General features: G+C 38.9%; 1 protein-coding gene across 7 annotated transcripts in view; it reads right to left on the bottom strand.

Annotated features, from left to right (window-relative positions):
- USP40 (ubiquitin specific peptidase 40) overlaps window positions 1–22,341 on the bottom strand; it is an 89,653-nt gene that overhangs the window by 10,268 nt on the left and 57,044 nt on the right. For 6 of the 7 annotated variants that reach the window (XM_082841207.1, XM_082841206.1, XM_082841205.1 and 3 more), the window contains 7 exons: window positions 22,143–22,229; window positions 11,707–11,743; window positions 9,808–9,872; window positions 6,690–6,764; window positions 3,689–3,815; window positions 1,604–1,698; window positions 182–300 (listed from right to left, as the gene is read on the bottom strand). In XM_082841207.1, coding sequence (XP_082697333.1) covers window positions 182–300; window positions 1,604–1,698; window positions 3,689–3,815; window positions 6,690–6,764; window positions 9,808–9,872; window positions 11,707–11,743; window positions 22,143–22,229 — 605 coding nt within the window. The other variant, XM_082841209.1, reaches the window with a different exon arrangement.

A 22,341-nucleotide genomic window follows, 5' to 3' on the forward strand; every position in this document is an offset into this window, starting at 1 on the left:
ACAATCAAAATTTTGTTCACAGTCTCTGGACCATAGTAAAAACAGATGAAACTACATTTATACTTAATATGAGACACTGAAGTTGTCTCAGAGTTTAATTTATGATAAAAAGTATCATCGACATGACAAATGTGGAATGACCTAGAACGGGCTGTTGTGGAGTGTTCACTGAGAACCCTACCTGAGCCGCTGATAGTGGACTCGTAAGAGCCTGCCGGGGCGCCTACTTTCCACCGTCCAGGCTCTAAGGAAGGCGGGCGATGGGATGGAAAACTCCGAAAAGGAGGGCAAGGTCATGGCCTAGAAAAGAAACAGACATTGGAAAAAGCACTCTTAAAAACAGACTGCTTTAGGAAAAAAAAATGAAGCGCTACACAATGACATTTAAGGGAAAGAGTATCTTAGGTAATGATAATATCTACCCAAAAAATCCACAGGAATATCGTTTAAATGAAATTAACCCTGAGTAATTTTTGTATTCCTCTCTACTGAAATCAGCCTGAGAGATTTTTCTGTTTCTAAATCTGAGCCAAAAGCTCCTTTTCAATGATTATGTTTTAGAAAATGAAACTTTAAAATTAATTTCTATATGACTATATAACTCAAGAGCAGAGGCCTCTCTAATAAAAGCAAGGACTCATCTTCAACTTCCATCTGTGCTCATATAATTCAACAAAGTTTGCTCTGCCATGGAAATAACTTCTGATTTTGAAATATTTCAGAATCTCTGGATCCAAACGCTAGGCCCAAACCGCTGGACTAATTCTGTAGGGGTGGATAACTATTTATATACTTAGGCTGTAGTATATAAAATGGTCAATATTCATCCGTTTTAAATCTAGAAACAGCAATTTTGTATCTTTTAATCTAAAAAAGAAAAGAAGTCTCCTTCTACTTGTTCTTATTAGAATAAGACCATTTGTTTTTTTTGCGGAAGGTATTTCAGATATTGAGGACACACAGAAGTCAATCAGTGACTGATATTCACCTTACATGCACCTACACTGTTTCCTTTAAGAGCAAGAAGGGATGTTCATTTTAATCCAATGAGAATAAGATGCTTCTTAAGCACTGTGTGTTGTATTCAACCCGGCCTTTCCATTTGGACAGAACACTGTGTCTGTGAGTATTAATGTCCAGGAAAACAATACAGTATCTAGTTTAACATAAAGCTGATATTCTGACCTCCTGGGCAACTGACCACACAGCTTTTACTAACAACATTTAACACACGAATCACAATGACACAAAAACAATGTAAATAAAGGAGTAAAGTGAATGCTTTACAAATGTTCCAACAAATGTTTCCCTAAAAAATCAAAATGAACATAAGCTGCAAGTCACTGAGGAGATTTCAAATGAAAGCACAGCATGCCTGTCAGAGGGGATAAATGAAAGCCACAGGCAACTGGCAGGAGCAAACCCAGGGAGCTGTCTGAGCAGTGTGTGGCCTGTTGGGTACTCACCACTGAACATGGCATATAACACATGCCCTATCAGAACAGACTGTAATTGAGGGAAGAGGAAATAGAAGAATATATTAATATCTCACTGGAAGCAGCCAGATCACCAGTAAGGTACACGCTGCAGGAGGAAGGCTGACCTGAGACTTCAGCTCCCCCAACGTAGCATCTTCTGAGATTTCAACGTCTCCCAAGTAGCGGAGGGAAACTTCTGCATGCGCGTCACTGGGAGCATCTACAAAGGACAGAGCAAGATGTCTGGCAGGAGCTTTAGACGTACTTAGCTCTTATTTCTGAAATACAGGCCACGTTTTGATACTGCAGACGGGTTTAGTACAATTCCATCCAAGCAACTCAGAATCTGAATTCCTCGGGTCAGCCCCTCAGGACTTCACGGGGAGGAAGCAGGGCCCAGTAGATGGGCAGCCAGGGAGCATGCTGTGGGCACAGCACCAGGTCTTCTCACTAGAATGGCTTTGAGGAATTTTACACTTGGGCTGTCCACCTGGAATGCTCCTTCCCACACCCTCTCCTTCCTCAAAGAGGACTCTGCTGGTTGGATACTCTGCCCTGCTCTCATCTTTTATTTAACCTGTTTCTCTCTCATAACACTTGTCCCAACTTGTTACTCTTTTGTCTGTCTGTTTTCTTATGTGTGTGTATACATGGGTTTTTTTACATATATATATACATATGTATATATATATATTTTTTAACCTAATCTGTCTCCCCTACAGAATATGATTTTCAAGAGAGAACAGGTCATCTATCTTGTTTGTCTCTCCAGTGCCAGGAATGGTGGGTGCCACACAATAGATGTCCAATAAATGTTTACTGACTGAAAGAATTCTTGACAATAAGGAGGCCTTTCTACATTAGTTTTAAAAAGGGGAAAACAAAATGCTCTCATATAAAACTCTGGATATAAAAGTTGATAACTAAATTTGAAATCAGTAATTTGACTCATTTTTGCTTTAGTTAAATGTCTTTGCTTACTGCTGGGCACACTGCTAATACATAATAGGAAATTAATTATAAGTAAATTAAGTAAAAAAGCTCTCTTCATGAGTGGTTCTTCTTGTGTCTAAGGATGCTGTAAGCTGGTACTACCTGAAAGACACTTTTAGGAAATTCTCAGAAATAAAAATATTTGCCATATGTTGTGATACAGAAGGACTACCAAAAAAATGAACTGTTTACTTTCATGGAGAAACACACTGCTTTTTAAGTTGTAACTATTATTCTATCACAAAATCATTTTTAGAATTGTTTAACATGTCTAATATAACTCAAACAAAAAATAACTTAATGCCAATTTCATAGCTAATTCAACATGAAGTATTTTATTGCTCTATACATATAATCCTAACTTCAAAAAGTAAGGAGATCATTTATGTTAGTTTCAGTACTGAATTTTGAAAGATAAAAAGAAATGTAAGTATATAATACTTCAAGGCATTAAAAAAGCTAGATAATTAAGCATGATAAAAGGAAAAAAATATAAGAATTTGGTCCTACTAAAAATATATTCTCTTTATCTACAGTTACAAAGGAGATTAACTTGTGTCTTCTTATAATGAAGTGGAAACCCACTTTTTACAATGGCAATTCAAACTCCCTGACTTTGCTCATCATGACGTGTGTGCTGAATTCTGCCTGTGGAGAAGAAACTTAGACAGAGTGAAACAATATGTTTATACCCTGTCTGTGAGTCTTCTCAGAAGTCAGTGAGCTGGAACGCCCTTGAAGGAGCTCCTGGGTGGCGGCAGCAGAAAGAACAGGAGCCGCGTGGGGTCCGGACTCCAACCCTGCCTCTCCACCCCTTGGGGCTGCAGTGAAGACACTGGAAGCGACTAAAGCGTCAATGTCTTAGTCTGTTACAGTAACTGGGGCCGCTATTCCTACTGCCATGAGGCGCTTGAGAGGTGATATTATATAACAATTCCTTGAAAAAATGTAATATATTGCTATAATAATAATGATAATAAAAATAACAGATGGCAAATGAAAGGTAAAGCCAAAAAAAAAAAGATGGTATTTTATAGAGGTGACAAACCACTGTATAAAAATAGGATGGTATTATTATTATACTCTGAATTATAGAATAGATTTTGATTTTCAACCTTATATTTTAAAAATACATATTTCAGTTGCCTCTCAGCAGAAGCAATCATTTTACTTTTCTTTATGACACACTGGCTGCTGTAATTCTGTTGTGTTCTCACCTTGGATGGAATTAGCTCTCCAGACCCCGCCTTGAGAAAAGGTACAGTTTGTCTGGTCCTGATGACTCTTCCAGTGATGCAAGGGACCCCGTGGCTGGTACCACCAGATGGGCACCTTCAGGAAACCCTGAGGAATGGAGATTTCCAACTGTTGTGATGCACACAGATTAAGTCAACTTCTACTTCCACAGAAAGAAACTTTTTTTTTTGGCCATGCCAAGCATCTTGTGGGATCTTAGTTCCCTGACCAGGGATAGAACCTGTGCCCTCGGCAGTGAAAGCAAGGAGTCCTAACCACTGGACCACCAGGGAATTCCCAGAAAGAAACATCTTGATATAGAATATGTTCCTGAATTTATTTTTCCTTAAGATGTATGTATTAACTGTCATGTATTATACTTGCTTACTGTTTTTACAATCAAAGTTTAAAATCATAAAAATCAGTCTTTAGGATGACTGGGACCAATGTTCTATATCTTCTTTTTTTTTTAATTTCGTTGCACTGGGTCTTAGTTTTGGCTCGTTGGCTCCTTAGTTGTGGCTCCACGGCTCCTTAGTTGTGGCATGCAAACTCTTAGCTGCAGCATGCATGTGGGATCTAGTTCCCTGACCAGGGATCAAACCCGGGCCCCCTGCACTGGGAGCGCAGAGTCTTATCCACTGTACCACCAGGGAAGTTCCTGTTCTATATCTTAATAGCTACAGTAAGTGAAAAGTATAAACAAACTAACAAAACATTTGACAGAACAAACTATATAAATGTTTTCAGGCATTGTAAGAGCACCATAGCACAATGCACCAGTTACATGCAGTTTTTATTTATAAAAGTTTCTAAAGGAACTTTATAGAGATCCAACAACCTATTGATCTAAGGTGCATTCCTACATACCAACTACATGAAATAAACTCAACTCCTTAAACACATTCTGTAATTTCAGTTTTACTAATTTAACTGGTTCTTCCCCACCCCTTTTTTGAGTGGGTAAAGAACTTGAACAGATTTACTCAATGAAAGATCAGTTGCTATTACAGTGCGCAATTTCCAACAACAGAAGATGAGAATGTGAAAAAAAAACATGTAAAGTATTTTAAATATTTATTTCAGGAAATGCATATTAAAATGAGAATATTTTTCTGTTTATCAAATTGGTGAAGATTAATACTCAACTTCCATGCAGTAAATAAATAAATGTTAATCAGAGGAAAAACTCCATTTTTTTCCACCTGTCAAAAACCAGAAAGTCTAATAATATTCTACGGTGGTGAAACTGTAAGTAAACCTGAGCTCCTATATGTTGGTTCCAGGAGTAGAAACTGCTGCAAAGTCTCTGGATGGTGATTTGGTGCTGTCAAAATTTTAAATGCCCAAGCCCTCTGACCCAGCCATTCCATGGTTAGGATTTTACCTTCTGATATACTAGCCCATGCATACAAAGATATTCACTGTAAATTGTTTATGGTAGCAAAAACCATGAAACAACCTCAAGGTCCCTCTTCAGAAGACTGGTTATATTACGGTAGGCCATAACTTTTGACAAAGCGATTTCAATTCTAGGAATATCCTGTAGATACATATGTGCAAAATGGCAAATAAGTGATATTTTTGGCAGTGTTATTTGTATCGACAAAAGACTGGATACAACCTAAATATTCTTTGAAAAGAGACTGGTTAAAAAATAAATCACGGTACCTCCATATACGTCAAATGGAACGAGATAACTTCATGGGTACTGATGTGGCATGTATATGGGGGTAATGAAAAAAGCTAGGTGCAGAATAGGGTGTCAAGCTTATAATCATTTGTGTAAATAAAAATATGTATATACATATGAATGTGTACATATGTATATACACATACATACGTGTGTGTGTGCATTAAGTTTAATAAGCACGTGCCTCTGGAAGGATACAGAGGAAGCTGGCTGCCTGTGGAGGGAGGACCCCAAGTGGCAGGGGGACAGGAGGGATGGGGGATACTTTTCCTGGCCCAGCTTTTTATACACTTTGAATTTTGTATCATGAATATTATCAATTCAAAATTAACTTTAAAGAGCACAGTATAAAATACAACAGAATTCTATGAAGTCATGAAAAAGAATAAGGTAGGTCTGTATGTGCTGATGTGAGATCCTCAAGATATATTAAATGAATAAAAACAAACAAAAAACGAAAGGTATAAAACAGTGCATAGAATATGACCCCCTTTATGTAAACTTTGAAAAGGATACACACATATTTACATTCAGCATACAAACAGGCATAATTTTTTTCTTGGAAGGATACACAAGGAAAAATAAGTTTACTGTGGCTCTTTCTGGAGAGAAAGATATGGGAGAAACTTCTGTTTATCATTTTATAGGCTTCTACACTGTCTGAGTTTTCTAATCATAAGCAAATGATTATCTGAATGCTGGAATTCTGCGTCATTTTCATCTTTACATGTGTCCACATTAAAACAAAAACAAACTAATAAGTAATGGCTTTTCCAAGTGGTAATACACAGTGTCTATGGAAGAGCAGTGGTGTGAGCCCTCTCACAGACACACATTAGGACTGTAAACTTGGTACGACTCTTTGGGAAAACAATTTGGCTTGTTAATTCCATCTTTAGAATTGTCTTAAGAAGGATTTATATTTATTACTATTTATAAGAACAACAAATTTTAAACAAGCTAAAATCCAAACAACAGGGATATAGGTGAATAAAACTGTGGTAAGTCATATATTGGATATAATGATTGTTTCTGGATTTTATGGTCAGGTTAAAAAGTAAAATATAAAAAGTAGGAAATAAAATTGTACATACAATTTGACTTTATAGGAAGAAAATATATAAAGATGTAAAATATGGTAGCTGTCTGATTGGTAGGATTTTGGGTAAGTACTCTATTCTCTTTATGATTGTATTTCCCCAGTCTCACACAGTGAGAACATATCATCCTTGCAATCATAAAACAGTAACTGTTATTTACACAATGTCTATTCAGGAGCAAAATCTTACCAGAGGAGGAAGTTTTCCTTCAATTAAAAGCAAAGTGTCTCCAGAAGAGAGCATAAGCTCTTTCAGTGCTGCATCCTGGGAATACAGAAAGTGAAAATCTTTTTTGTCACTTATGACTTCTGAAAGGAAGAAAGAGACCATTCGATCTTTTAAAAAAAACCCTATGCCTCTATTACCCTTTCAAGAAATAAGTAAATGAATAACGAAGCAGATATTGAAGAGATAGAAATAAGCTAAAACCATAAAAAAGTATATCATTATGTATTAAAACTGTATAATTATGAACTGTAAAAGATTAAAGGAAGGGAGATGGATGAGGTAAGAAATGACAGATTAATCTACAGAAGATAAAATTTTAGTTAAGCCCAAAAGATGGGCTGGATTTGGGAAAGCCAGAGGAAACAAGAAGGAATTTCTCAGGGAAAGAAGAACACGGCGAAGTCCAGGTTAAGTCAAGAGTCAGTATGACTTGTGCTGGGGAAGAGCTAAGAGACCAGATTAACTAGAATGGGAGGTATCTGCTGGAGAGTAACGGAAAGAAAACTGGGTTGGAGAGGTGGTCACAGGTCAAAGGGATGCGGAACAGAAGAAAAAGAGTTTTCAGTTGCTTTAAAAAAGCCACTCAAGATTTCTGCAAAGGGGGTTTTTAAAGATCGATCTAAGCTGCCACACTTGTGACATACTGAAGTGGGGAACACATGGGCTCAGGGAAGCCATTTGTAGTAAATTAGGTAAGAGGCAAAAAACCACAAAAAAAACAGGGCTTGAACCAGGAAGCCGGCAGTGGGAATGGTCAAGAAGGAGTGGAAAAACTGATTGAAGGCTGAGACCTAATATGACGGATGTAAGGTAAGTAGCGTAAGCCACATTTCAGGCGGAAAAGGATCAGGATGGGAAAGACAAGAAGCAAATCTGGGAAGCGGAGCTAGTTCTGAGGGTAATGAGTTTGCTTTTAGATGAACTGTTTGACACTGATTTGGGAATTAATAAGAGGAGAAAATAAGGAAACCATTTGACTAGATATACTCTTTTGACATCCAAACTGTATGTCCTGAAGATTTTTTGAGGTTCACTTTTTACTCCAGGCAGTCAAATTCCTGGCCAGGACCCAAGAGGAGCCTCTCTGTATTGTCCCTGACTGTTACACAGCAAGGACTGTTTCCCGGAAGGCCCTGCTTTAGATCAACCTCTGCTGATGTTCAATGCCAGTGTCTCACTGAACAGAAAGCAGGCGGATAAAGATTGGGGGAAAGGGGAGTGAGCACAGTTGTGTAAGCTTTCTCACAAAGCTTTATTCTGGCTGTACTTCTAAGGCCATGGATTTGGACTGTGAGGTTTGTTTCTACTTGGAGCAACAATAAGATGATTAACCAACATGAAAAGATGCTCACATCACTAATTATCAGAGAAATGAAAATCAAAACTGCAGTGAGGTATCACCTCACACCAGTCAGAATGGCCATCATCAAAAAGTCTGTAAGTAATAAACACTAGAGGGGCTTCCCTGGTGGCACTGTGGTTAAGACTCTGCCTGCCAATGCAGGGGACACAGGTTCAATCCCTGGTCCGGGAAGATCCCACATCCCGCGGAGCAACTAAGCCCATGCGCCACAACTACTGAGCCTGCGCTCTAGAGCCCGTGAGCCACAACTACTGAGCCTGAGTGCCACAACTACTGAAGCCCACGTGCCTCGAGCCTGTGCTCTGCAACAAGAGAAGCCACTGCAATGAGAAGCCTGCACACTACAATGAAGAGCAGCCCCCGCTCGCCGCAACTAGAGAAAGCCTGTGCATCAATAAAGACCCAATGCAGCCAAAAATAAATAAATAAATTTATTTAAAAAATAATAAATGCTGGAGAGGGTGTAGAGAAAAGGGAACCCTCTTGCACTGTTGGTGGGAATGTAGATTGGTGCAGCCACTATGGAGAACACTATGGAGATTCCTTAAAAAACTAAAAATAGAGCTACCATATGATCCAGTGGTCCCACTCCTGGGCATATATCTGGAGAAAACGCTGATTTGAAAACATACATACACCACAATGTTCACAGTGGCACGATATACAACAGCCAAGACATGGAAACAACCTCAATGTCCACTGACAGATGAATAGATAAAGAAGATGTGGTATATATATACAGTGGAATATTACTCAACCATTTAAAAAAAAGAAATAATGCCATTTGCAGTAACACAGATGGATCTAGAGATTGTCATACTAAGTGAAGTAAGTCAAAGAAAGACAAATATCATATATCACTTACATGTGGAATCTAAAAAAATGATACAAATGAACTTATTTACAAAACAGAAACAGACTCACAGACATAGAAACAAACTTATGGTTACCAAAGGGGAAAGGGGGAGAGGGATAAATTAGGAGTTTGGGATTAACATATACACACCACTATATATAAAAGAGATAACCAATAAGGACCTACTGTACAGCACAGGAAACTATACTCAATATCTTATAATAATCTATAATGGAAAAGAATCTAAAATAGAATATATACATTTAACTGAATCTCTGTGCTGTACACCTGAAACTAACACAACATTGTAAATCAACTACACTTCAATAAAAATTTTTTAAAATAAGATTAACCAGATTCCAAACACCCTGTGATAACACTGCTCCTAAGTCTACCCTACGAGTCTGGGCCGGATTTAGAGATGCAGTTTGAATCAGAGCCTAAGTGACTGATTGGTAAGATGAATTCTGCCATCATTAACTTACAGAGAAACTCTCAGATTAACATATTCAGGTTTCAAAATTCAGAGTGTATCTTCAAATTCTTTCACTGGTACAAATGTCTTTTGTTCTCTGTAGTTCTCTGCCTGTTAATGAAGAACTACTACTAGAGACATATTCTCTTATCAAAAGAGGGCTCAATACAGATGTTAGATATGTTCCCACTTAGCTGAAACTTTCCCTCTGACTCTGTGAAAAAACTGCAGTAAGGAAAAAGTAGACCCCCATATGGATTTGTATATCCTAAAAAAAAAGTAAAGCTTTCTCTAGAATTTATTCACATGAGTAGGGTGGTGTCCTTATGAAAATACAAAATAAGCACAATCACGTTACAAATGAAATGTACAGAAATAATCTTACTTCTTCCCATAAAGCTTCCCCAGCTTCATAGCACCAATCCATTTTCCGTAAATGCCATGAGTCTCCTATGAAGGAATCAAAATCAGATGAAAAAGAATTCAGAATAATATGTTTTAAGAGTTTGTCAGGAATGACCCTTCTGGATAAATGAATATCAAATGGGATATCATCTAATAAGTATTAACTAATTTTTTTTTGCGGTGCACGGGCCTCTCACTATCGTGGCCTCTCCTGTTGCGGAGCACAGGCTCCGGACGCGCAGGCTCAGCGGCCATGGCTCACGGGCCCAGCCGCTCCGCGGCATGTGGGATCTTCCCGGACCGGGGCACGAACCCGCGTCCCCTGCATCGGCAGGCGGACTCTCAACCACTGTGCCACCAGGGAAGCCCAGTATTAACTAATTTTTTAAAGTAAATTATCTCTTCCAGGGCCTGAAAAAAATTAAGTCATTGCCCAACTTGGTTAATTTTCTCTCTATTCCACCAAGAACTGTATACTTGCAAATAAAAATAAGACTTGGTACTAGTATGCAACATCTACTTACACCTTTATTATTTACAAGTACACAAGCGCATCCACATCACACGTTAAGCATAGACAGATGTACATACATAAGCACAGAATCCCTCCTAAAATCGTGAAATTGAGTTTTATTTCACTGTCTTGGACGAAAATACACGCTAACATCGCTCAGCAACTGATAACATGTACGGCAAACCTGTCCTATCTAGTCAGCAGCGATCTAACGAAAGCGTGTCCTTTTGGCACAGTGCTTCAATGTAGTTGGTACAAATGAACATTTACGAAGGTTAATCAGATTTCAGTTTTTCAGCATGCTTGCTACACACTCACGACATGGGGAGAGAACTTTTTTCGGGGAGAGGGAACCAAGCAAAAGTTGAAAATCCTGATGGTTAAAAAACTAGCAATGTTTTATAACAGTCAACTCCCCCCACCCACCGAAAGAAGCTACAGACGAGCGAAGAAACACGGACCTCACATTTATCCTGCACAGGCCACAGGTTTTGAATCCCAATACTGTTCTTTGTAGACCCTCTTTTGTCATCGGTTCTAGTTTTAAATGCAGTAAGATTTATATCGATATTTAACCTAATCTAAGTTTGTTTAAAAAAAGAAAGTAAGTTAAGAGTGAACACCATTACTTCATAGCAGAGCATGGTAGAAAGAAATCAGACTTCTGAAATCAGAGCCACTTGGCCACTTGCTCTGTAACACTGGGTAAGCCGTTTAACCATTTTCAGCATCTGGAAAGTGGGAACGGGGGATGATCCCTGCATGGGACGACTACTGTCAAGATGACCTGAGGCATCGCACAGAAACTCCTGGAAGCTGAGCAAGTGAACGTCCCTGCCAGATGACGGAGCCCCATGCTTCCGCTCTGGTGGAGAGAATGGCAAGCACTCACTCTAATGAAAGCAGTGTGGTGCTTCCTCAAGCTTGCTCCGTGGGTCCACCTGGGTAGCCACTTCAGGACACCCTGGGTTTACGTTTTTCATTCATATTACATTCCCTAATCTATACACACAAATACTGGCCTGAAACACGATGCATTGAAATTCTGAATCCATGAGGTTAAAAAAACAAATTCAGCAAAAGATCTAGGAAATTCCAGAGGGTCTATATCTTAACTGTATCTCTTTTGTACCTTTGTTGTTCCCTATCTAGGCTCTCTTTCCTTAGAATTAGGCTAACCTCCAACTAGTTTTCTTTTAGCCTGCAAAAAAGAAACAGGAGAATTATGTACGTATAGAAATGTAAAGCATAACTGACAACCCCGGAGAAAAAGAAAGTTTGAAAAGTTTTCATTAGGCTTATAGAAAATGTATTGTAAGTAAAGGATGTGGATAAACTTACGTATCATCGTGGTCTGTAACTTACCTGATAGGCCAGATTTCTCCAGCATTACCTTTAAACACTGTAAGAAAAAAAAACTATGTTCATTAGTTGTTCTATATCTGAGTTACAGTATTGTGAGAAACACCCTTTTTTGACCCTGGGCCTATCTGAGTCTGATTATATTTAGTAATTCTCAAATAGATAAAGATACACACGATGCAGTGATTAAGTAAGCGCTTCTTAAGGGCTACGTGGCGCCAACTCAGCAGGGAAAACCAGTTTCCCGTGTTCGCAACCAGGTCTATCTAAAAGTTCATCCACTTCCAGGACTGCGGTATGATTCCCTTCTTATGAGGACTAACAGTGTATTTTTGACCAGATGTGATTAATTAGGCTGATTTCACAGAACTCTGACTCCTAGAGAAGGAGATTAGCTTTTATTTATCATCTAAGAAACAACTGGTCACACATCAACTCATGAGGGAAGAACGATGCATACTGTGAGCTCATGGCACAATTCAATAAACGAGACACGATTAACAGACGTTTAAACAAAACAAAAATAGTCACAAAAATACTCCCAACTTCTTGAGGGGAAAAACATTCTTAAATAACTTTAGGGCAAAGGAGTATGTAAAATTTCATTTATACTATAATAGAGCAGAAGGGAGCAGTACAAAGGATGATCACTGCTGCCCTGCTTGGATCAGGAGAAAAACGGCCAACAATCCAGACATCCCTGGACTAACAGGGGAACATTTAAATAAACTATGAGAGGTCTTAAAACAATTAAAAAGATAAAAGAGGTTTATATTTACTGGTCTTAAAAGATCTTTAAAATATTTTAGTGAAACAAAGTTCTGGGATCCCATTTATGATTTTAAAGAAAACCGTACAAGTCAAGCTCTTATTTCTACACGTACATACATACCCACACATTGGTACACACACAGCAAAGGTACGGAAGGATACACTCTACTGATGTGGATAAGATTATACTGTCCAATGACAACAGTGACTTCTGGGGAAGCGACAAGAGTAGGGTGGTGACCAAGGGGGATTTTTAGTCCCCCCAAAGTTTAAAAAATAAGACGAAATCCACAATTACTTGTCTGATTAAAAATAAAAGAGACTCTAGAATTAAAGATTGTTTAGAAAATGATGACAATGACAACAGAGTATATTAAAATAGGGAATGGGGGTTTCCCTGGTGGCGCAGTGGTTCAGAATCCGCCTGCCCATGCAGGGGACATGGGTTCGAGCCCTGGTCCGGGAAGATCCCACATGCCGCGGAGCAACTAAGCCTCTGCGCCACAACTGCTGAGCCTGTGCTCTAGAGTCCACAAGGCACAACTACTGAGCCCTCGTGCTGCAACTACTGAAGCCCGTGCGCCTAGAGTCCATGCTGTGCAACAAGAGAAGTCACCGCAGTGAGAAGCCCACACACCACAACGAAGAGTTGCCCGTTCGCCGCGACTAGAGAAAGCCCGCGTGCAGCAACGAAGACCCAACGCAGCCAAAAATAAATAGTAAATAAAATAAATAAATTTATTTTAAAAAAAAACAGGGAATGGGACCAAAGCCATATTCAAAGAAAACTGCAGTCTCAAAGGCCTCCATTATTTAAGAAAAACAAGCAATTGAGCATTCAGCCTAACTGTGTTCCAGACAGAGGAAACTGCCGGTGTAAAGGGCTGCTTGAGGAGCAGCCTAGTGGCCAACGTGGCTGCAGTAGAGCGAGCGAGAGTAATAGTCAGACTCTTTCTTTAAAAATACCAAAGGGCCAGATCACACAGGGCCTTGCAAGGTCACTCGGGGCTCCCCCCCTCACCCCGAGTGAGATGGGAAAGCAGAGCAGGGTTGTGTGCAGAGGACTGACTGATCTTTCACTTTAAAGGATTACTCCACTTCTTTGTAAGAACACACCCTGGGAGGTGTCAGGCTGGAAGGAAGGAGATCGGTTAGGAAGCTGCTGGAATAATCCAGATGAGAGGTGAATGGGTGACAGCAGTGGAAGGAATAAGATATGATCAGATCCCAGATAAATCTTGATGGTAGAACCAAAACGATTTCCTGAAACACTGGTTCTGAAGTAAGAAAGAAAAGAATCAAAGACAATTTCAAGGTTTTTGGCCTAAGCAAGCAGAAAATGGAGCCACTGTAATAGAAAAGGGAAATGTGAGTGAAGTATGTTGAGAGATCAGGAGCTCATACATGAGTATGGCGTCTACGACTTGAGCACGAGGCGCCCAGAAGGCAGAGAGAAGAGGAAACAAGACTGAGAACAGGCAGGCCGGAGAGGTGGGAAGAAAACCTAAAGAGCTGCAGTCTTCTCAAAGCAAGTGACAAAAGTCATCAAGTATGTCACTGCTGCTGAAAGAGCGAGTAAGATGAAGACCTGGACACAGCAACATGGAGGCCACTGACACAGCAACCTGCTGTGAGACCTGCTCACTGGACACAGCAACATGGAGGCCACTGACAGCTCACTGGACACAGCAACATGGAGGCCACTGACAGCCTTGACGGAGCAGTTTCAGCTGGGGGAAGGGGGGTGGGTGGGCACGGGGAATGACTCTGCCTGCAGTGGGTTCAGGATAGAACAGAAGAAAGACATACACATCGCACCTTTGAAAAGTTTTGTGGTTTCCGTTCTTTGAAACGAAAAAACACTAAAGTTACCCAAGGCCACATCCCAGGCACAAAATGACTAACCATCTTTTCCTCTAAGTAACTGCTGCCTTTCCAATGATATTTCTAGTCCCTCTTCACACTTCCAACTTACAAACATAAATAAGATACTGAATTGCCCCCCAACTCTTGATAGCATCCGATCCCAAATTAGCCCGTATCCCTCCTTACAATCATCTAGCACAAGTCCAGACCTTATCAGAGACACTCTAATGTCTGACTCCTATGATATGTATCACTTGCTGGCAGTAAGTCAATAATAAACTTTCTTTTAAAGCTAAAAAAACCCCAAAACAAAAAAATGTATTAAAGTTAAAAGGCAAATGAAAACGTGGGTAAATATTTACAGCTTGTAACAAAGGGTAAAAAAACATTTTATTTAAAACATGTTTGGGGACTTCCCTGGTGGCATAGTGGTTAAGAATCCGCCTGCCAATACAGGGGATGCAGGTTCTAGCCCTGGTCTGGGAAGATCCCACATGCCACAGGGCAACCAAGCCCGTGCGCCACAGCTACTGAGCCTGTGCTCTAGAGCCCTCAAGCCACAACTATTGAGCCCGTGCACAACTACTGAAGCCCACATGCCTAGAGCCCATGTTCCATAATAAGAGAAGCCACCGCAATGAGAAGCCCGCGCACCATAACGAAGAGTAGCCCCCGCTCACCGCAACTAGAGAAAACCTGTGTGCAGCAACGAAGACCCAACGCAGCCAAAAATAAATTAAATAAATAAATTTATTAAAAAATAATAAAAAATTAAAAAAAAGTTTTATCATGGAAAATTTCACACACGTGCAGAGGACAGTAAAATGAACCCTCAAGTGTCCACTGCCAGCCTCAACTCCTGCTGCGGCCAGTCCTGTGTCTGTGCCCCGCCCACTTCCCCTGACTCGCTCCTCACATTCTTTTGAAGCAAACGTCAGGTATCATTTATTGATATTCAGTACTCAGCTCTAAAAGATGAAGATTCTTTTAAAAAATGTAACTCTTACATAATTATAATATCTAAAAAAATTAAGAACTCGTAAATAACATATTCTGTCAGTGTTCAAATTTCCTTACTTTCTCTTAAACTGTTACTACAGTTCTTTTGGTTTGAATCAAGGGCCCCATAAATTCCACACATTGCACCTACCTGCTATCTCTCCTAAGTCTCCTTTAACCTACAGCCTGTCTCACACTGCAGCTGATTTCTTGAAGAGGAGTTTTCCACTTCAGGACAGTGCTTACCGCAGGCCTGTGGTGCACCTGACAGGTCCCTCTGTCCCCTGTACTTCTTATAAACTGGTACTCAGGCCTAGAGGCTTGATTGGACTCAGGTCCAGTTTTCTTTTCTTTTGGCAAGAAGAGCACGGGTATTGTTTTGAACTTCTAAACGTCTGGGTGTTGCTCTTTTGGAGTTGTTAGCAGTTTTTCAGGATCCTTGCTTAGATCCATTAATTCATTAGGAGTTGAAAAACAGTGATAGTCTAAAATTCTTTCTTCGTTTTGTTAGCTGGGATATGTCTATTAAAAAAATCTTCTCATTATCTATTTGGTTGATGTGAGGTATAGTTTGCAAAGAAAAAGATAAATGCTTGACTCTTTCATTTACGGTTCCCTAGCATCCACTACAGGTAAGCAATGAATAGCATATTTTTTAGGATCACTGTGAACTCATGGACTTTATGTATGTGTGAATCAATTTTCATTATTATTCCCACTGAGGTTCAAACTCTTATCTTATCTTATCCTGCCGCTCTCTGCTGATCCCAGAGGTCTTTGCTAGCTATACTGTTTTCTGTCCTGATAAGATGTTCCAGGCTCATCATACACTTTCCTGACCTAGACACAGAACCAGCCATTACTCCGAGAAGCCCTAGTTCCTCTAGGAAATGGTATTGAGTGACCACAATCTGAATGCTGGGGTGCTTGCTACTACCAGGTTGATCATTGTTTCTATAAGTGATTTCAGGGGACAGAGCGGGTAAAATCATTTTTTAAAGAAAAAATATATCAGGTTCATTCTGACTCTTCAAATTCAGGAGCACAGGGACTTCCCTGGTGGTCCAGTGGGTAAGACTCCGTGCTCCCAATGGAGGCCCAGGTTCGATCCCTGGCCAGGGAACTAAGATACTACATGCCACGGGGCAACTAAGCCTGCGCAATCTAGAGCCTGCATGCCGCAATGAAGTGCCTGCATGCTGCAACTAAGACCCAACATAACCAAACGAATAAATAAATAAATAGAATCTACCAGAGGGCAGACAGCAGAAGCAAGAAGAACTACAATCCTGCAGCCTATGGAACAAAAACCACATTCACAGAAAGAAAGACAAGGTGAAAAGGCAGAGGGCTATGTACCAGATGAAGGAACAAGATACAACTCCAGAAAAACAACTAAATGGAGATAGGCAACCTTCCAGAAAAAAGATTCAGAATAATGATGGTGAAGATGATGCAGGACGTCAAAAAAGAATGGAGGCAAAGATCAAGAAGATGCAAGAAATGTTTAACAAAGACCTAGAAGAATGAAAGAACAAACAAATAGAGATGAACAATACAATAACTGAAATGAAAAATACACTAGAAAGAATCAGTAGCAGAATAACTGAGGCAGAAGAACGGATAAGTGATCTGGAAGACAGAATGGTGGAATTCACTGCTGCAAACATAATAAAGAGAAAAGATTGAAAAGAAATGAAGACAGCCTAAAAGACATCTGGGACAACATTATACACAACAAGATTCGCATTACAGGGGTCCCAGAAGGAGAAGACAGAAAGGACCAGAGAAAATATTTGAGGAGAATTATAGTTGAAAATTTCCCTAACATGGGAAAGGAAATAGCCACCCAAGTCCAGGAAGCACAGAGAGTCCCATACAGGATAAACCCAAGGAGAAACACGCTGAGACACATAGTAATCAAACTGGCAAAAATTAAAGACAAAGAAAAATTATTGAAAGCAGCAAGGGAAAAATGACAAATAACATACAAGGGAACTCCAATAAGGTTAACAGCTGATTTCTCAGCAGAAACTCTGCAAGCCAGAAGGGAGTGGCATGACATATTTAAAGTGATGAAAGGGAAGAACCTACAACCAAGATTACTCTACCCAGCAAGGATCTCATTCAGATTCGATGGAGAAATCAAAAGCTTTACAGACAAGCAAAAGCTAAGAGAATTCAGCACCACCAAACCAGCTCTACAACAAATGCTAAAGGAACTTCTCTAAGTGGAAAACAGAAGAGAAGAAAAGGACCTACAAAAACAAACCCCAAACAATTATGAAAATGGTAACAGGAACATACATATCGATAATTACCTTAAACGTGAATGGATTAAATGCTCCAACCAAAAGACACAGGCTTGCTGAATGGATACAAAAACAAGACCCATATATATGCTGTCTACAAGAGACCCACTTCAGACATAGGGACACATTCAGACTGAAAGTGAGGGGATGGAAAAAGATATTCCATGCAAATGGAAATCAAAAGAAAGCTGGAGTAGCAACACTCATATCATATAAAATAGACTTTAAAATAAAGAATGTTACAAGAGACAAGGAAGGACACTACATATTGATCAAGGGATCAATCCAAGAAGAAGATATAACAATTATAAATATATACGCACCCAACAAAGGAGCACCTCAATACATAAGGCCACCGCTAACAGCTATAAAACAGGAAATCGACAGTAACAAAATAATAGTGGGGGACATTAACACCTCACTTACACCAATGGACAGATCATCCAAAATGAAAATAAGTAAAGAAACAGAAGCTTTAAATGACACAACAGACCAGATAGATTTAATTAATATTTATAGGACATTCCATCCAAAAACAGCAGATTACACTTTCTTCTCAAGTGTGCATGGAACATTCTCCAGGATAATTCACATCTTGGGTCACAAATCAAGTCTCAGTAAATTTAAGAAAACTGAAATCACATCAAGCATCTTTTCTGAGCACAACACTATGAGATTAGAAATCAATTACAGGGAAAAAAACCGTAAATAACACAAACACGTGGAGGCTAAACAATACGTTACTAAATAACCAAGAGATCACTGAAGAAATCAAAGAGGAAATCAAAAAATACCTAGAGACAAATGACAATGATACACGACAATCCAAAACCTATGGGATGCAGCAAAAGCAGTTCTAAGAGGGAAGTTTATAGCAATGCAAGGCTACCTCAAGAAACAAGAAAAATCTCAAATAAACAATCTAAGCTTACACCTAAAAGAACTAGAGAAAGAAGAGCAAACAAAACCCAAAGTTAGCAAAAGGAACAAAATCATAAAGAGCAGAGCAGAAATAAATGAAACAGAAACAAAGAAAACAGTAGCAAAGATCAATAAAACTAAAAGCTGGTTCTTTGAGAAGATAAACAAAATTGATAAACCATTAGCCAAACTCATCAAGGAGGGAGAGGACTCAAATCAATAAAATTAGAAATGAAAAAGGAGAAGTTACAACAAACACTGCAGAAATACAAAGCATCCTAAGAGACTACTACAAGCAACTCTATGCCAATAAAATGGACAACCTGGAAGAAATGGACAAATTCTTAGAAAGGTATAACCTTCCAAGACTGAACCAGGAAGAAATAGGAAACAGGAACAGACCAATCACAAGTAATGAAATTGAAACTGTGATTAAAAATCTTCCAACAAACGAAAGTCCAGGACCAGATGACTTAACAGGTGAATTCTATGAAATATTTAGAGAAGAGCTAACATCCACCCTTCTCAAACTCTTCCAAAAAATTGCAGAGGAAAGAACACTCCCAAACTCATTCTATGAGGCCACCATCACCCTGATACCAAAACCAGACAAAGATACTATTAAAAAAGAAAATTACAGATCAATATCACTGATGAACAGAGATGCAAAAATCCTCAACAAAATACTAGCAAACAGAATCCAACAACACATTAAAAGGATCATACACCATGATCAAGTGGAATTTATCCCAGGAACGCAAGGATTCTTCAGTATACGCCAATCAATCAACGTGATACACCATATTAACAAACTGCAGGATAAAAACCATATGATCATCTCAACAGATGCAGAAAAAGCTTTTGACAAAATTCAACACACATTTATGATAAAAACTCTCCAGAAAGTGGGCATAGAGGGAACCTACCTCAACATAATAAAGGCCATATATGACAAACCCACAGCAAACATCATTCTTAATGGTGAAAAACTGAAAGCATTTCCTCTAAGATCAGGAACAAGACAAGGATGTCCACTCTCACCACTATTATTCAACATAGTTTTGGAAGTCATAGCCACAGCAATCAGAGGAGAAAAAGAAATACAAATTGGAAAAGAATTAAAACTGTCACTGTTTGCAAATGACATGATACTACACATAGAGAATCCTAAAGATGCCACCAGAAAACTACTAGAGCGAATCAATGAATCTGGTAAAATTGCAGGATACAAAATTAATGCACAGAAATCTCTTGCATTCCTATACACTAATGATGAAAAATCTGAAAGAGAAATTAAGGGAACCCTCCCATTTGCCATTGCAACAAAAAGAAAAAAATACCTAGGAATAAACCTACTGAGGGAGACAAAAGACCTGTATGCAGAAAACTATAAGACACTGATGGAAGAAATTAAAGATGATACAAACAGATGGAGAGATATACCATGTTCTTGGATTGGAAGAATCAATATTGTGAAAATGACTATACTACCCAAATCAATCTACAGATTCAATGCAATCCCTATCAAATTACCAATGGTATTTTTTTCAGAACTAGAACAAAAAACCTTAAAATTTATATGGAGACACAAAAGACCCCGAATAGCCAAAGCAGTCTTGAGGGAAAACAACGGAGCTGGAGGAATCAGACTCCCTGACTTCAGACTATACTACAAAGCTACAGTAATCAAGACACTGGCAAAAAAACAGAAATACAGATCAACGGAACAGGATAGAAAGCCCAGAGATAAACTCACGCACCTGTGGTGAACTAACCTATGACAAAGGAAGCAAGGATATACAATGGAGAAAAGACAGTCTCTTCAATAAGTGGTGCTGGGAAAACCGGACAGCTACATGTAAAAGAATGAAATTAGAACACTCCCTAACACCATACACAAAAATAAACTCAAAATGGATTAGAGACCTAAATGTAAGACCAGACACTATAAAACTCTTAGAGGAAAACATAGGAAGAACACTCTTTGATATGAGTCACAGCAAGATCTTTTTTGATCCACTTCCTAGAGTAATGGAAATAAAAACAAAAATAAACAAATGGGACCTAATGAAACTTAAAATGCTTTTGCACAGCAAAGGAAACTACAAACAAGACAAAAAGACAACCCTCAGAATGGGAGAAAATATTTGCAAATGAATCAACGGACAAAGGATTAATCTCCAAAATATATAAACAGCTCATGCATCTCGATATTAAAAAACATACAACCCAATCCAAAAATGGGTGGAAGACCCAAATAGACATTTCTCCAAAGAAGACATACAGATGGCCAAGAAGCACATGAAAGGCTGCTCAACATCACTAATTATTAGAGAAATGCAAATCAAAACTACCATGAGGTATCACCTCACACCAGTTAGAATGGGCAACCCACTACTGGGCATATACCCAGAGAAAACCATAATTCAAAAAGACACATGCACCCCAACGTTCACAGCAGCACTATTTACCATAGCCAGGTCATGGAAGCAACCTAAATGCCCATCGACAGACGAATGGTTAAAGAAGATGTGGTACATATATACAATGGAATATTACTCAGCCATAAAAAGGAAGGAAATTGGGTCATTTGTAGAGACATGGATGAATCTAGAGACTGTCATACAGAGTGAAGTAAGTCAGAAAGAGAAAAACAAATAGTGCATATTAATTCATACATGTGGAACCTAGAAAAATGGTACAGATGAACCAGTTTGCAGGGCAGAAATATAGACACAGATGTAGAGAACAAACATATGGACACCAAGGGCGGAAAGCAGCGGGGCAGGGCGTGGTGGTGGTGGGATGAATTGGGAGATTGGGATTGACAGGTATATATTAATATGTATAAAATGGATAACTAGTAAGAACATGCTGTATAAAAAAATAAAATTAAATTTAAAAAATTTAAATTATAAACAAACAAATAAATAAATATTAAAAAAAGAAGTCCACACACCACAACTAAAGATCACGCATGCCGCAACGGAGATTCCCACATGGCGCAGCCAAAATAAATAAGTAAATAAACAAGCAAACAAATAAATATTTAAAACAAACCTAAAAACAAATTCAGGAGTACAGGCTTTCTTTAACCACACTGATGTTATCTGCCTCTCCATTTTCCAAGACTGAAAGTCCCTGTTCTCAGTGACATTAACCTAATTGTTTGCTTTACCACACACACACATTCACACCTGTGTGTGAGATGTGTGTACACATAATGTAGAAACAGCAGAAGGAAATATGCCAAAATGTTAACATTAGTGGGATAAGGGATAATGAGGGGTTTTAATTCTTTTCTTTTAACCCATTTTTATATATCCCAAATTTCTACAATAAACATGCATTATTAGTAGTCAGACAAGAAAAAAGAATAATATTTTTAAAACCACAGCTGGCTCACCACCTTTCAAGCAATCCAAACTATTCTTTTATTGAATACATAGAATTCTTTAATGCATATTCTGTAAACCCTACCCTCAGGATCTCAAAATCCTAACACAGGTTCCCACTGCTCCCCATACCAAACACCCACAGACCCCGGCCACCCAAAGTAAAATTCCTTACATCTCTCACAGATATTGTTTCTTCTACTATGATCTCCATCTCTGTCCCAGGCTGAACATCGCTCCCCACAGCGAAAAACAGGAACAGCTAAGATCAAGATAGAGTTATAAATGCAATTTAATTTGAATTTCAAAATTCTATAAATATTTATTTCCCAAACCGGAAAGCCAATGGTCATAAAACTTTAATAAAAATCTCA

This window comes from Leucopleurus acutus (assembly GCF_964270905.1).
Source record: "Leucopleurus acutus genome assembly, chromosome: 6".
Taxonomy (NCBI): Eukaryota; Metazoa; Chordata; class Mammalia; order Artiodactyla; family Delphinidae; genus Leucopleurus; species Leucopleurus acutus.